Source organism: Artibeus jamaicensis, unplaced genomic scaffold (genome assembly GCF_021234435.1).
Source record: "Artibeus jamaicensis isolate MK-2021 breed Jamaican fruit bat unplaced genomic scaffold, CSHL_Jam_final scaffold_584, whole genome shotgun sequence".
Taxonomy (NCBI): Eukaryota; Metazoa; Chordata; class Mammalia; order Chiroptera; family Phyllostomidae; genus Artibeus; species Artibeus jamaicensis.
Genome location: NW_026522048.1, coordinates 6,188,380 through 6,206,162, shown reverse-complemented (window position 1 = coordinate 6,206,162; position 17,783 = coordinate 6,188,380). Strand labels below are relative to the sequence as shown.

The 17,783-nt window shown below is 35.1% G+C and overlaps 2 protein-coding genes across 2 annotated transcripts in view; both read right to left on the bottom strand.

Annotated features, from left to right (window-relative positions):
• Positions 1–10,274, bottom strand: part of SLC6A15 (solute carrier family 6 member 15) — a 27,830-nt gene extending 17,556 nt beyond the window's left edge. The window contains exons 1-4 of the mRNA XM_037167652.2: positions 9,869–10,274; positions 5,104–5,261; positions 4,556–4,682; positions 2,295–2,476 (exon numbers count right to left, since the gene is read on the bottom strand). Coding sequence (XP_037023547.2) covers positions 2,295–2,476; positions 4,556–4,682; positions 5,104–5,261; positions 9,869–10,157 — 756 coding nt within the window. The 5' untranslated portion in view covers positions 10,158–10,274. The remainder of the gene's footprint in view (positions 1–2,294; positions 2,477–4,555; positions 4,683–5,103; positions 5,262–9,868) is intronic.
• LOC119065566 (uncharacterized) overlaps positions 10,238–17,783 on the bottom strand; it is a 21,806-nt gene continuing 14,260 nt past the window's right edge. The window contains exon 3 of the mRNA XM_053658784.1: positions 10,238–10,335. Within this exon, the coding sequence (XP_053514759.1) occupies positions 10,262–10,335 (74 nt within the window). The 3' untranslated portion in view covers positions 10,238–10,261. The remainder of the gene's footprint in view (positions 10,336–17,783) is intronic.

The window sequence follows — 17,783 nt, the reverse complement described above, 5'->3', positions numbered from 1 at the left end:
CAGATAGAGGAATTATGACAACTTAGATTTTCATACTAGGTGCTGCTTTCTCCTCATCTGTGCCTACTGAACTCTTTCTTCGCATGCTGCCCAAAAGCCACTGAAACTTCTCACTGAAGTAATAAATTGTATGTAGCAGATAAGTTGTATTACATTCTTCTAACATTATATGACATGAAGAAAAACAACTGCAAAATTCCGTGACAAGAAAAGGATGCATACTCCTTTGAATAATGATAGGACACGTGAAGATTAAGAAGAAGCAGAGTATGGCAGTAAGACTGGAGCAGAAAGGTTTTTGGACTCCTGTGGCTGACCACACACTTCCCTTACTGCTACACGGCATTACCTGAGGAAGCATATAAACGTGGTTAGATGTGACTCAAGAATATATTCCTTTATTTTTAATATGATGTAATGTGTCTGAGAATGTTAGAAGCCCAAACTGAATCAATTAATTGAACTTACTTGAGCATACAAAAACATTAACATTCAGAAAAGACTAAAAGATATTCAGATGCGTTATCTACCATATTCATTTCTTCAAAGGAAAAATACTGTCAAAGTTCCAGCAGGCAGGAAATGTAGAACCAGCTCTGATTTACAAGTTTAAAAAGTCATCAAACATTTTTAATTGAAGATTGAGTAACAGGAAGCAAAGATGAATTGCAAAGACTTCTGACATAAAAGAGTTAACTATATGGTGAGGAAAAAATATGACAGTGAGAGACATTATAGTGTTGCAATTAAGTACCACAGGCTTTAGACGTAGACCAGGGTGCCAAACTCATTTTCACTGGGGGCCACACCAGCCTCGTGGTTGCCCTAAAAGGACTGAATGTAATTTTAGGACTGTATAAATGTAACTACTCCTTAACCAGAGGCCAGGAGCTCAGCACTGCCACTGGTAGAAACAAGGTGCTGGCCAGATAAAACCAGGTGGAGGGTGGGATGCAGCCCGCCAGCCTTCTGTTTGCCACTTGTGATGTAAACAAACCTGATTTTGACTGCAGGTACTAGCAATTACTTACTAGCCATGACACTCTGAGCAAGTTACCTAATTGTTTTATTTCTGTAAAGCACACCTGGAGGTAGTAATTACTTCTCAGAGTTTTCTTTAGAATTAAATAGGATAAAGTAAATAAAGTACCTATCAGTGCCTACAGAAAAAAAACATCCAATACATACTGACATCTGTTATTGTTCTTGCTCTGATCATTGTCAAGAGTCATTTCACCATCATCATTTATTATTACTACCACTATTACCTCCATTTTTATTAGTATATGATGGTGAGTGGTAGTATATTAGCCTGTAAAGATATAAAATCAGATCTATGCTTTGGAAAGAAAAAATAGTAGAGGTAGATTAAAGGCAGAGAGAAGAACCAATAATAAATTATTGCTATGGCCTAGCCAAGAGATATAGGGGCATTAAAACAATGACAGTAAATGAAAAAATGTAATATGAAATTAAAAGAGTGATTAGCAATTATTTTCCTAATTCATTCTTAAAAAAACATAAATCAGCCCTAGCTGGTGTAGCTCAGTGGATTGAGTGCAGGCCTGAGAACCAGAGGATCACGGTTCGACTCCCAGTCAGGGCACATACCAGGGTTGCAGGCCAAGTTCCCAAGAGGGAACATGGGAAAGACAACCATACATTGATAGTTCTCTCCCTCTCTCCTTCCGTTCCCCCCTAAAGATAAACAAATAAAATCTTTTAAAAAATAAAAATAAAAAACATAAATCAAGGTTCCTAGAATTCACTGAAGATGTTTCCCAACCACAGCTGTTACAAATTTGCCATTTACTGGGGCAGTAAATGGTCTTTCATATTTACTCTCAGTTCCTTGTGGAGATCATCACAACCACCTCATGATGTACAGATCTTTAAGAAACACTCCACACTAGAGATCCTATTAAAATCGTTTATGCAACTACTCCTTGGGAAAACTACAGGACAGAAAAATAAATGATACAAGACAAATACAATGAACAACTTCTTCATTCTACCACTTTCCCCAATTTACCTGTTTGGAAATGACTGGTAATCAGAAAACTAAAATATGAGGGTAAACTGAACAAAACAGCAAAAGATAATAGATACTGACAAAAAAATTTCAAAAATCTTGATGAAATAAGAAAAGTTTATAAATTACTTTCAACTTCACTATAAAACACTTATGTCTTTATTTTTTGTCATTTCCTTAGTGTAAACACCTAGAACTAAGTACTACTTGTACTTTGTCCTCAGATTACAGAATCGGGGGGGGGGGCTCTTAACATACTAACTTTTCCAGAAGATTGAATGCCTCTGATCATAGCCAAGCACACCATGACCCAGGAAGCCAGCAAGCAAACAGTCATCTTCCAGTTTAAGCCCCCACTTTCAGAAATGGAACTGGAAATATTCAGTGCTTCTCTGTACCAGTAATAGGTGGTCGCAGAACTTTTTTCACATTCTGGCTCCACAACTGCAGAAAGGAAGGCAATAATCATTTCAGACTATAAAGAACAATAAGACAATTTTCCCCAGTAAGCCTGTAAATCAATTCTCAACATTTCCTAGAAAGCTATTACTATTCTATAGAAGCATTTGAATTCACAACAAAAACTCAACTGCAAAATGTGAAATATCAGTACACATGTATCCTTTTTGACATTTCTGATTACACATCTTTGAACATGAATATGTGGGTTTTTTATCAAAGCAGTTAAAACACATCAAGTTTATAGTCCTTTCTACTCCCAGAATTATTTTCCAGGACAGAGCTGTCAAATGTGCTTGCAGCTGCCTATGTGCAACTTCTGCAATAAGCTAATCCAAGATGACATGGGCTGTGATATAAAACACAAGGGGAGTTTGGGAGACTTAGTATGAGAAAAATAATGCAAATTACTACATTAATAAATTTTACACTAATTATATGTTGCAATGTTAACATTTTGGATATATAGAATTAGATGGAATAGTTCACCTATTTCTTTTTTTAACTTTTTAATAATATGTTTATTAGAAAATTTTAGACTACTCATGTGAATTGCATTCTCTACTTACTGGACATCACTATAGGGAAATGTTCTTTATTTATACACTAGAATATAAAAATAAATGATAGAAAAACCATGAAATAACAGAACCAAAGACATAATAGCAATTTCTTCAATCTAAAATCATTTTTGTCCTCTGTTTTAATAAAAAATGTAAGGCATTAAGAAAAGTGTGCACTTGAAGGAGGAACAGGGAAGGGCAGGGGTCCTCAGAACCAGGGCCCTCTGGGATAGGCCGTCATCCACGTATGTGCTGAATGCAAACCAAAGAACAACCTCATCAGAAAGCACCAGGGTGTCTGAATTATCCTCTAGATGAGGGGCTGGCAAACCCTGGTCTACAGGTCAGATCCAAGCCCCTCCCTATTTTTATAAAGTTTTATCATAACAGGGTCTCGCCCACTTATGTGCATATTATCTATGGTAGCTATTCTCTACAGCTTTTGACAGAAACCATATAGCCTGCCAAGCCAACAGACCGTTCCTATCTGTTCCTTTATAGAACTAACTATCCCTGGGTCCCTCCTCTCTCTCTCTCCTTCACGGTCCCACATCTTCACTGCCCTGATTTCTTTCCTTCCAGGTTGGCAAGCAAGTGATGTGATAGAAATCACATCAGTTAAGGTGTCAGTAGTGCCCTTGTGATAATCATATTGAAACACAGAAATGTATCAAACCAACACATGGTACGCCTCAAACTTACACAGCACTGTATGTCAATTATATTTCAAAGAATAAGTAGGACTGCATAGACTACGTGGGGTGGTATACTGTGCCGGTTTCTTGGGTTTTATTTCAGTTTTAGTACCTTCCATTGTGATAATCAAAGCAGAATAACTCAAAAAATGATGAATAATGGCCAATAGTAAGTATGGAATCCTTCCTGTTTTTAAATTCTCTTTTCAAAAGTATGAGAACTCTGATAGAGGAAAACAAAAAGATATTTTAAAAAGAACTTTGTTAGTTCCAGCTTTAGAAGAATTCATTTTTCTTCTTTTTGAAATTTTTCCCTTTCCCAGACATGGGAGAATAAATCATGCACCTCTGATAAAAAAAAAGTGTACAAAATTAAATACTGTCAAAGTTAACAATCAAAGGTGTATTTCCCCTGATATCATGGGTCACAATGAAATAAGTTGAAAAGGGGAATGCAGTTAACAATATTTCAATAAGTTTGCATGGTAATAGATGGTTACTAGAATGAGTCGGGTGACCACATTGTAAGGAACAGATATGTCCAGTCACTATATTGTACACCTGAAATGACTATAACTAATATAACATTGTGTGACAACTATACTTAATTGAGAAAAAATAACCAGAGAAGAAGTAGTAAACTTAGATGATACCAAAGTTCCATCTCTGAGTATGCCAATCCTAAAAGTGATGAAAGTTGTAATAATTTTGAAAACTTTTTCCACATTATTTTTAAAATCTTAAAAGCTCATGTCTTTACAAACTTTATAATCATTAAATATAAAAACATGTTGTCTATATCTTACAAGTATGTGAAGCATTTTTCACCAAAGGACACTGATCCCAAGGCAGAGGCTGCTGAAAAGACTGAGAAAAATAAAACAAACTCCAGCCAATGATGACATTGTAGTAGAGAGCCACAAAAAAGCACACCTGCAAAATAAAATCATATGATTACATCAAACCTCTCATGTCCCTTCTTTTGAAACAATGAGATATGTATAAAACTTCAACTAGCATTTTAAAAATCCTACTCATTTTATTTTCATTTAAAACACATTATTGCTTCTAAAAAATATGTCTCTTACAGTTCTTAAAAACATGCATTAACAAGGCTGAATTACACTAGTATAGTTTAGCTTGTTCTGTATATTAGTGCAAGCTCCTGAAGTGTTTTCTTTAAAGATGATTAAAAAGTTGAGCAGCAAAAGACAGAAAACTGTACTTGAACAACTAAATAAATATTTTTTTAAAAGTTGAGTAGCAATACACACTCAAAAGTTCTATTTATATACAAATTACATAATTACAAACTGTAAAAATTACATGGCATATGTCATACCAGGAAACTTACCACACAACTTGCAAATCCAATACCACCCAGTTTAGGGCTTATGTAATTCCACACACCAATGCTTCCTCTCCGAATTCTTTGACCCACAGAAAGTTCCAGGAAAAAAAGTGGAATACCTATTACCATAAGCAGTATTAAATATGGCAAAAGATATGCACCTACAGAGACAAGAACCAATAAATTGATTATATTTTCAATAGTCACAGTAGAGAATATACTAATTCTGATTATCTTGTAAAGATGATACTTGAACTTCTACATTGTATAAGTAAAAAGGAACTTAAAGAAAATGCGATTTTATTACTTTAAACTTTCTAGTATTTGAAACCTCAATTTGACTGCTACAAAGAGTTTCTGATAAAAAATAATTGATAAAAGTAAGAATATCAATGAATAGTTTTGGTTTCATTTTATTGAAAGGGCAAACAACTTCATTTTCCATAAAAATAATTGATTCCTTAAAATTAATTATTTCCCCAAGTAGGTTTCACAAACTCATGGAAATCCTATTCATGCAATGTGTATTAAGTCATTTACTAAATTTTATTCAAGCTCATCTAAATCATTCATTGCAAATTGGATAAATTAAAATGAATGAGATTTTATGCTAACAAACTGACTTTTTTTCCTAAATAACCACAGAGGAGAAAAATGGCTGCCTCAACTAAAAACAAATAAAAATAAAATAACCTCTACCACAGACAAATGTCACTGTTTCCATATATACTTCATATAAAAAGTATACTTCAGGAAACAAGTAATTTTTTGTTTTCCAAATTTCTATGATGGGGTAGTGACACTGACAGAAACAAAGATATTTCATATCTATTATAAAGTATGTGTCATTATCCTAGGGGTAAAGTTTCCATGCTTAGGAAATTTACAGCTAAATCTCAAATTAATATATATGAATAGTGGTTTTAAAATGCACTAGTTTGATGCCCTGGTCAGGTGGCTCAGTTGGTTGGAGCATGTCCCTAATACACCAAAAAGATGCAGGTTCAAGGTGAATACAAGAGGCAACTGATGGATGTTTCTCTCACAGATGTTTCTCTCTCTCTCCCCCCACCCTTCCCCTCTCTCTAAAATCAGTAAACATATCCTTTGGTAAGGATTTTTTTAAATGTACTGGTTTGGCAATATTAATTTTATACTATAGAATGATAAAGTTAAGTGTAAAATCCATACAAATTTCTACATGAGAATATATATACAAATCATTCATTGAATAACCTCTAAGGTCTACATTCAAATTCCTTACTGGAGTTTTGTCCAACCAGATACTGTCAAGTGAGTTATTTAATCAATGGCACTAATACCTTTTTAAATAAGAGGTCATTTAATTTTCCCATTTTTTAAGTGTTAAGAGGTATTGACTGAATAGATTTTGGAAGCTACTCAAATTGTTTGAGCATTCTGCTAAAAAAACTGACAAATTTTTGCTCAAATTATTTATCTCAGTACCTATCTACTGCTGAAATAATGGCTCATATGTAAGAATTTTTCCCTAACGCAGTGATCAGCAGAAAATCTCAACTGTCTTATGCCTGACTTTCAGTCTTTTGGACTTGAGTTGCCTCTACACAGGTGTATGTAATGTAAAAGTATGGACGTGTGAGCTGATGAAACAAAACTACCAAGTTCCTCATTCTAAAATGATCTGTAACCTTCAGGTACCAATGACCTTAAAATGTCTCCCAAAGGACTGAAGATGCATTTCAACACCTGCATTGAATCCTAGAATGTGAATGGGTTTGTGTGTGAATGACTAGGAAAAAAAAAAGAGAATTAACTAACACTGGACTCACTGTGAATCTTTCCTCAGTTATGAATGAGGGGGACGCCCCCAAAACAGAATTCATTTATAAAAATTGTGTACTTATTCTTACATGTTTAAACTTCAATCACCTTCAAAGTGCTCTCTACTTGATGCAATACAGCTATCAAGACATATTTTTCCCACTGCTCAAAATAGTTTTTAAACTCATCAACTGTGATGCCTTTCAGTACTCTGCCGTTTTTTTGTTTCACCTCTTCCACCTCCGCAAACGTTTCCTTTTAAGGACTTTTTTCATCCAGGTAAACAAACAAAAAGAGTTGCTGTGGTGAGACTGGGTGAATAGAGGGTGGGGCAGAGAAGTCATACCATTTTTCATCAGAAACTGCTGAACATTCTACGAGGTGTGGGCAGATGCGTGCATAAATCAATCATCATGAAATGGGCAAATGGGTTGAGTCTTCAAAAAAAAATGCACAGAAGCTGGACACAGACTCTGACAACAACACTAGTTGGTGCATTGATACAGATGGGTTCCTGGAACACTAACCTAGCTGGGGAGGCATGTACTACAAAGGGCCCACCTTTCAGAAGATAATTCCAATTTTGGGGGCCCCACTCACGTGCATGACATGTTCTTAGATACTTAGCTGTTCCTCTAACTCAAATTACTCTAATTAGCCTCCATATTAAAAATACTTATGGCTAAAGTATAACTAAGTATTTACCATTTGCTAGGCACATTTCTAAGCCTATTACACATAGTTACCCATTTATTCCTTACAATAATCCAGTGGGGTACCATTATTCTCCTCATTTTACAGATGTGGAAAGTAAGCCAGAAGAAGTAAGTTAACTTGTAACAATCACATGACTAGTGTCTAAAAGAGCCAGGCATCACAGTCACATTTATTTCAAATACTGGGCTGGTAGCTTCTATATTATACCACTTATTAAGCTTAACCATTGTGCTTTAAGTAAAATATCTTTGGAAATACCAACTTTTATTATGCTACTACTTTTTACTTCTATTATTCATAAGGTGTCTCAAATAATGAATAAGAAAGAATTAGGTAGCTTGAGGCTCTCTGACTTTGCAGCCAGAAGATACTACTGGAATACCTAGACGGCTCAACATTACTCTGTACACTGAGCACAACCTTTTGTGCTATAGCGACCATCTTGAAAGAATAAAATTCCACTGTTTTTGGTAACATCACTCTCTAGTGTTTGTGATTAGAATAAAGGAAACAATACTAGAAAGGATATTTTGATTACTTTTACTTGAAAATTAGAAAGAGCCATTTTTGCTAATTACTAACTATACAATTCTTTAGCGCTCTCCATCAAGACAAAGATTGCATTAAATGGAAAGCAACCTAACTTCTCAACCAAGGCAGCCTCCTTCTTTAGCATGGGCTGTAAGGCTCATAAGGTAAGAATTCTGAAAATCAGGTTTCATCCTCTGCCAGCCTTGGGAAATGCAATGATTTCTGAGAAACAAAAAGCAGCATACCACATAGCTGCTTATGCTGATTTGATAAATAATTGATTTCGGATGGTACTGACTGGGATGTTATTTGGGAAAAGGAGCTCACAATTTCAGTGGAACGATGTGCAGTACATCACCGGCTTCATGTATTGGTTCCTACATCTCCGGAAGATTTGTCAAACAGGCTAATTTTTTCAAACCTGTTTATTCTGTGCCTGGTTGAATTAGCTAAGCAAGATTTTAAACATATTTTGTCACCATCATACCTTATCTTTTTATCTCTTGGTGGCTAAGAAGAAATTCTATATTGAATGGTTATGTTATTTCACTTGATGTGTAAATTGCAACTACATCTAAAATAAAACCATAGACATTATATGTCTGACCCATGGACATGAACAACAGTGTAGGGATTGACTGTGGGAATGGGAGGCAGGCTGAGAAGAGGGAGTCAAGGGGGAAAAACTGGGACAACTATAATAGCATGAACAACAAAAAATAAATAAAATAAAATAAAGATCATTTTGCCCAGTCAACAAAACTATCACAAACTGGAATCAAATACCAAAATACTTTTTCTATCTGATGAGTACTGAAATGAGGCATATAGAGTATTCAGTTTTTACCCACACATTTTAACAGCTTCCATGTATATAAATAATAAAGCTGTAAACCATTCAGGTTGATTTTGGTATACTATAAAGCAATGTCCTACATGAACAATCTATTCCTTTGAATGTGTTTTTTTTCCCTTGAATTTTAAGAAATGTTTGCTAAATAGCCCTTGGTACTTATATGCAAAAATAAAAAAGAAACCATAATACCATGTTGATACAGATACTTTTGTTTAAAAACTAAAGATTCCAATTTTTTAAAGTATTCTTTAAAACAAAACATTGTCCACAAATACTATAGAAGAAACTAATATGTATGATATCTAAGGATGGAGAATCGGGTATTATATTAATTACCCAGTTAAATCCCTTCTACTGGGATCTACAAAGTTCTGGTCAACATTTAAAGACTAAACTCATTCTATATTATATGTAATTTTTGCTTTTATGAAGTTTAACTACTTAAAATTCAGACATGTAAATAATAGAAAATTCTCTCTTTCTTCAACAATATTGTCTTATTCCAGAAACTTTAGGTTTTTCTCCTGAAACAATAACTGAGGGGCACAAGGGATGCACCATTTGTTATAAAAGTCAGTAATTTAGCACATTTAATGGCACCCAATGAAAAGACTCTGAGGATGCATTAATCTGAACTGCAATCCTAGTGTATTCATAGCAAGCCATCTGCTCCTATGGAAACCTATTCTGAAAACAGAGTTAAGCTCACTTTCAACAAGAGTCTCCCTTGCTTTATTATGGAATTCATAGTTTATAAAATAATGTGATGCCAGCAACATGAGCAGCTGTTTGAGATAATCAATTAAAATTTACTCAGCAATGTATCACTTTAAAAAAAAAGAAAAACCACAAAAAACTTACCACCCCCATTCTTCTGACATAGGTATGGGAATCGCCACACATTCCCTAAACCTACAGAAAATCCAACTTGGGCCAGGATGTATTGTAGCTTACTGCTCCAAGCTGGTCTTTCATCTTCCACTTCAGAAACTTCTTCAGCATCTGTATCCTTCTCATCTTGGACATCAACAATTAGTTCACTCTTCTTAAAAGCATCATCAGCTGAGTCTTCATTGGAAAGCAGGTCTTTGACAGATTCAATAACCTCATCGTCTAACTCTCTTTTTACCACTTTGCTATTCTTAGGCATTGGAAAGTGTGGGTAATATTATTTTTAAAAATTTCTTAATGGCAAATTTGTTAATTTGTTTTAAAAATAATATAGTTGATATGAAGAAAAGATAGAAGTGTATATCAAATAAATGCTTGGTTCAAGGTGTAAAGTCTTACGGATCCTGGATCTGCATCTCCAATATTTTGCAGGTAATCTGTAAAATTATAATTGAAAAATTATAGTATTTAAGGAGGCAAGTATTAAAAATAAAAAAGACCTTATTCAATAACTTTTATGATGGAACTTCTTACTACAGAGTATAAAACACATGCTTGTCAGCCTTGTAGAGCTTACCATTTCCACAAGTGTAAGCACGGTAAAATACACACGAGCTCCACATTCGTTCTTTTAGCTCACTTCTTCCTTCTTACAAAGCTCCACTCTGATCCCACATACTCTACTGCACGATGTATGCTCTGTTCATTAGTAACTAAAATTTGGTGACTCCTTTTCTTAATTCTTTTTTTTTCTTTTATAACTGAAGTACAGCCCTCATTGTATTACCTATGGAATTATATGCATAACTGCCTGTCATCCCTATAAATTTGTCTTATACAGAATCTCCTCTATTCATGCATTCATCTATTCACTCATTTGATATTAATTGTGATGAAACCTAAAGGAATACAGACATTAATGAAACATACAATCTCTGCTTTGTATTGCTTACATATAAGAGAGGAAAGCATATCTCACATATAATTAATGCAAATGTAAATTATGCAAATATATTACATAATTTAAATGACCCATTATCATTACAACAAAAGATCAGGGATGTTGGACAAATGTGACACTGGAGTTGGGCAGAAGCAGACTGAGACCACACCAAGCACAAGGAACAACATCTGCAGGAAGTGGTAAAAAACAAAATCAAGGAATTTGTGTGAACATTCTCTCAAACAACTCAAGAAAAACACTGCCATCAGACAGTTTTCCTTTCTCTAGTTTGTTTCCTATTGCATGTCATACCCTTTTCTCTACTCGGACACAGACTAAGAAAGTATACAAGGTTTGTCTACAAACCAATGAGACTGTCAATTTTTAAAATTCGCTAAACACAAGAGGTTCTCTTCAAAGCTGGATCAGGAGGCTTTAGAAATAATATCCCAAGAGTCTGCCAATGGTTGCTAGAAAAAAATAAATTTATTTGATGGAAGTGCTGTTACATTTACATTAGAATTCAGAGAAGCAGCCCAGTCACACTTTAATTTATAATCATAATGAATAAGACAGGGTGGTGGGTAGCCCAAAGGAAAAGAAGTTCTCTAACTTGACCATGTAACTTATATTTTCCCTTCAGGTTTAGATGTTTAGTTGTTTCCAAAACTAGAATATATACCCTAAAACAATACATTCACTTAGGGGACTTGAAGGAAATTCTGCGAGATCATTAACAGTATTTTAAATAACAGACACATTTCTAGAATAACAACAAAACTTCACACGGTGACTACCTTCAATTGGCCACAAAGTTTTGATATGGAATTAGTTTTTATGAGATTAGAGATTATATCTGTTTAATTTGCATTATTTCTGCCTATAGATCAATAAATATTAGTTGACTAAATGAATGAACATAACCATTGAAAAATTGAAGTGAGCTAATCTTCTAAATTATTTTTGCAGGAAGAAAGCAGCCTGACATGTAAAAAAATTATGATTCGCTAGATATAAATTATCTAAAGGTCTACATTTATTATAAATTATCTAAAGATAAGCTATTGGCACAGTAACTTAACTAACACATGGATAAGAGCACTGGCTTTAATCTGACAAACTTGAAGTTGTGTCCTTACTCTGTTACTTCTCTGTTGTATAACATCTAGTAGTTATATCACTTTTAGGCTGTTTCCTCAGTAAATATTAATCTATTATTCCTTTTGCTTTTTTCATACACATAGAAAGCTAAAGAATGTATCAAAGTTTAGAGATACTATTATGGCAATAACAGACCATTTCATAAAAGAAAAATTTAAAAGACAGTGTTACACATGAACTTCCACTAATAATTATCTCAGAAATTGTTGTATTTATTCTGTATATTTCTAGTCTTGAAGGAAAAAATAAAATAAAATATAATAGCTTTGTACACTGCTGCATGTTACTGACACACCTAGTGAACAATAATACCAATTTACACAGAATAACCTTTGGCAAAGTCTACCCTTAAAAATCCTATTAGCCTATCCAAAGTTCATATTTTCTATAAAAATTGACATCTAATATAAAAAAATTTAAATGCAACTTTATATTGCAAATGTCTAAACTACACATAACTATATGTGTGGATTTTATAATGCAATAATACTAGGCAATTTTTATAAAATTAAACACATTGGTAGGGATATTAAATATTTATTTGCATGTACTTAGTGTTCCTTTTGTATTATAAGTTTTTTAAAAAGTGATAATATATTGATGACAAGTAAAATAACCTAAGCTCTGTTTTCTCCCTCCTCTATTTCTTACCATCTCCTACCTCCTGCTCTTGCCTGCAGTGGTTATAGGAAAATATAGAATAGGTTTGCAAGTTAACAATGAAATTTCTACAAAAGCATAGCAAGTCTAGGGGGTTGGGGAGTATCTCTTTTCTTTAGTCGATCATAAACTCTGCCTGGAGAATAATTTTATCTTACCAATCCATCTAGTGTTCTCAAAGAATGCTTAAACTTGCCTGTCAAATGAAGGGAAGGAAGTAAGACAGTATCACTGTATGATAACTATAAGGATTTAGACTATTACATATTTGCTTATTTTTTTCTTACCCCAAAGTCTTATTGAGTCAGAGACATTTCTTTCTTTTTTTAAAATGCTCCAGAAAATGATAGGGTTTTTTTTATCCTCACCAGAGGATATGTTTATTTATTTTAGAGACACAAAGGAAGTGAGATGGAAGGAGGGAGGGAGAAGGAGAGAGAGAGGGGCATCAATGTGAAAAAGAAACATCCACTGGTTGTCCCCCATACCTGCCACAACCTGGGTATGTACCATGACTGGGAATAAGACCCACAAACTTTTGATTTACAGGACGACACTCCAACCAGCTGACCAACCTGGCCAGGGCAACATCGCTTTCTTATATAGTCACTGCATTAGCGCCAAAGTAAAGATAAGAGTTTCCAAATGAATTCATAAACACTTACTATGAGACAACATTTTGTAAACCTAATAAATTTCAAATTTTCAAGACCTGGCATTTTTGAAAAATTAAGATTTTTATGAATGCCAAAAGCTTAGTCCATAAGAGTAGGCCATAAGCATACATTAAAAAGAACATAAAAATGGGGCTGACTCTTGCCAAAACTGTATTACTATTTCTGGGAATAGAAGAAATGAAGCAGTAATATCCAATAAGAAAGTGATGTAGAGGTGATATAGTAGAGATACTCTCAATGGTCACACAGGTCGTATAGTCGGTATCAAATAACTGCACAGCCCCTGCCAGGTTACCACAACCCATTCCAGTGACAGTCTCAACTGCCAGACAAGTTACCATTAACTGCCCCTAGGAGTTGCATTGGCTGCTCTCGTCATTATCTGGTAAGGGCCTCCTACCTATAATCGAGCAACAGATATTCAAAAATGGGGGTCAACAAAATATTGCCCGTGAGTCAAATACAAGATACTATCTGATTCTGTAAATAAAATTTTATCGGAACAGAGCCATGCCTACACATTACATATTTTCTATGGCTCATTTTGTGCTGCAACAGCAGTCACTTTGTATGGACTGTAAAGCCTGGAAATACATATGGCGCTACTGAAAAAAATTGGCAGCCACTGTTCCAGAGAATAAATCAGAATTAAAGGTGTGGAGTGCCCCAGCTCACTCTGCCTATGATCCATTTTTATGTCACTAATTTCATTATCATATGGTATGACAAGATAGAACTCTCCCCATTCATGATGAGTAATTGCTAAGAATAAAAGAATTTTACAGAGAAACAGAGAGATGAAGGAGTAGTAGTTGAGAGGGGAAGAAACGTAACTATACAAATGTAGAATGTTTATCAGGAAAGAGTGCTCCAAAATTTCAAAGATACTACTTACAAAAAAAAACAAAACTCAGATACTCAACAAATCATATAAAATATTAAAAAGTTCCCCTTAAAAAGAAGCTCAAGGAAAACATAAAAGATTAACAGAGCCCTGGTTGGTGGGGCTCAGTGGATTGACCACCAGCCTACAAACCAAAGGGTCACTGGTTCAATTCCCAGGCAGGGCACATTCCTGGGTTGTGGACCAGGTCCCTGGTAGGGGGTACAGGAGAGACAGCCACACATTGATGTTTCTCTCCCTTTCATCCTCTCTACTCCTCTGTCTAAAAATTAAAAAATAAAATCTTTTAAAAAATTAACAAGAAAAAAGTTAGATATACGAATACTGACTAAAAGTAAGAAATGGGAAAATTCATTATTGGAATAAAAAGACGTATTAGAAAGAAGTAAAACTAGAATAACTGCAACCACATTCAGAGAAATGGAGGGAAGGCTTAAGGAAACTTCTCAAAAAGAATAAGAAAAGATAAATATTGTAATGTATAGAAAAAGCTAGTGAATACTTAGATAAAAGAGATTCAATACACTTAAAATTGGTGTACTCAGGCAAAGAAAACAGAAGTAATAAAACACAAAATACTAAATGATAAAAAGATAGAGGTTTTACTTAGATTTGTATTTTCAAATAATAAAACTACAACAGAAGGGTCAATATTGAGAAATTACCGGGATAAAGATTCCTAGGGATTTCAAGCAGACGTACGAAGGGAAAATAAAAAGACTTCTCAGTATATTCAATAACTTTTATTAAAACTAAGAGGGGAAAAAAAGACCAATCCCCAATTTTCATACTCAGTTACTTTGTTTTCCAAATACAGAGGTCACAGGAAGGTATTTTTATCCATGAGAGATCTGATGAACCCTACTGGAAAAGGAGAGGGAGGTGCTGTACGATCACGAAATGTAGCGAACCAAGACAGAAAACAAAGTAAAGACCTCAGTAACAAAGAAGCCATGTTAGAGAATAAAAAAGTAAACATTAATTTAAAGAAAAAATAAACTTAGATAAGCTGTAAAATCTTAGATATTGTGTTGAGAGGAAAGTATATAAATTAAAACTTAAAAATAATATAACAAAATCAGAAATGGAAATGGGATAGAAAGAAAGAAAAGTATGAAAATGTCCTCTTCTTGCATAGGAGGAAGACATTTAGGATACTTTTCTAAATATAAAATTCATAGTCTAAAACAGGAAAAGAACCTCAATCTCTCCATGTTTTCATGTAATCCTTCTTATTTATTTTTTTTAAATATATTTTATTGGTTATGCTATTATGGTTGTCCCATTCCCCCCCCTTTATTCCCCTCTGCCCTGCATAGCCCCTTCCACCTACACCCCCCCTTTATTTCACACCCATATGTCATACATATAAGTTCTTTGGCTTCTGCATTTCCTATACTATTCTTAACCTCCCCCTGTGTATGTTCTACTGACCATTTATGCTACTCATTCTCTGTACCTTCCCCTCTTCCTTTTTCCACTCCCCCACTGATAACCCTCCATGTGATCACCATTTCTGTGATTCTGTTCCCATTCTAGTTGTTTGCTTTTGTTGTTGTTTTTATTAGGTTCAGTTGTTAACAGCCATGATTGTGTTGTCATTTTAATGTTCATATCTTTGGCCTTCTTTTTCTTAGATAAGTCCCTTTAACATTTCATGTAATAATGGCTTGTTAATGATGAACTCCTTTAACTTGACCTTATCTGGGAAGCACTTTATCTGCCTTTCTATTCTAAATGAAAGCTTTGCTGGATAGTAATCTTGGATGTAGGTCCTTGAGTTTTGTGACTTCAAATATTTCTTTCCAGCCCCTTCTTGTCTGCAAGGTTTCTTTTGAGAAATCATGATACTCTAATAGGAACTCCTTTGTAGGTAACTGTCTCCTTTTCTCTTGTTGCTTTTAATATTCTCTCCTCTTTCATCTTGAGTAACATAATCATGATGTGCTTTGGTGTGTTCCTCCTTGGGTCCAACTTCTTTGGGACTCTCTGAGCATCCTGGACTCCCCGAAGATCTATTTCCTTTGCCAGACTGGAGAAGTTCTCCTTCATTATTTTTGCAAATAAGTTTTAAATTTCTTGGTCTTCCTCTTCTCCTTCTGGCACCTGTGTGATTCGGAAACTGGAATGTTTAAAGGTGTCCTGGAGGTTCCTAAACCTCTCCTCATTTTTTTGAATTCTTGTTTCTTCCTTCTGTTTTGGTTAAATGTTTATCTCTTCCTTCTGCTCCAAACCCTGGATTTGAGTCCTGGTTTCCTTCCCGTCACTCTTGGTTCCCTGTAGATTTGTATTTCACATGATGCAAACTTCATTGCTGCCTGGGTCGTTTTTATGCTGTTGAAGTACCCAGAGAGTTCCTGGAGCATCCTTGTAACCAGTGTTTTGAACTGTGCATCTGATAGGTTGGCTATCTCTTCATGGCTTAGTTGTATTTTTTCTGGAGCTTTGATCTGTTCTTTCATTTGGGCCTTTTTCTCTCAGTGTGCTTGTTACATAGTAAGAGGTGGGGCCTTAGGTGTTCACCAGGGAGAGGCAACCCATGTTGCTGAGTTGTGACACTGTGTGTGGAGGAGGGGTCTGAGAGGGTACAGCGCTGCTTGTTCCATTCTCCGCCAGTTTTCAGTCACTTCCTCCGCTACCTACAAGCAAGTTGGGCCCTTCTGGTGCTGATTCTCCAGTGGGTGGGTTTGTGTACATTCTACGACCCTGTGGATCACTCCAACGAACTCTCCTGCGAGGCTGAGAGTTTCTTCTGCTGCTGCCTCAACCCCCACAGGTATTTTTAGTCAAAGGGTTTGAGGCTTTATTTCCCCATGCTGGAGCCTTGGGTTGTGCAGTCTCTCTCGCTCCCAAGTTATTCCGCCTGGTTTATCTGCATGCAGATGTGAGACTGCCCAACCCTCCAGCTGCTACCTTGCTTGAGAGTCCTCTCCTTCTGACCGCTGGACCTCACCCCTCCTACCGGTCTGGATGAATGTTTCTTCTTTAACCCCTTGGTTGTCGAACTTTCATACAGTACAGTTTTCTGTCAGTTCTGGTTGTTTTTTGTGTTTAAATTTGTTATAGTCCTTTTGGTTGTGTGAGGAGGCACAGTGTGTCTACCTACACCTCCATCTTGACTGGAAGCTTCTTATTTAATTTTAATGGGACCTTGTAGGAATTAATATTTCTTATTCTGATGAGATATGTAATGGTGCCAAACATTTATATCTAGGCTCTAAAAACAGGAGGCCGAGTTCAAACTCTGGCTCTTTAACTTAATGGTTTTTATGACTCTGGTTAAGTTATTTAACTATGCTTCAATTTCTTCACTTATAAAATAAGAAAAAATAATATGTTTATCAAATAATGAAGCATTTTGATAAATGCCAGCACATCTGAAGGACTCAAAATGTTTTCTTTTATTACTATAATTAGCATCCCTCTTATTGTTGTATTATATTACAACTGGTTTGGCGCATATTATTGTATTAAGGATAATGTAAGTCCACAGTCAATGCTACATGGTTTAGTTGATTTAACACCACTTTTTTGATATAG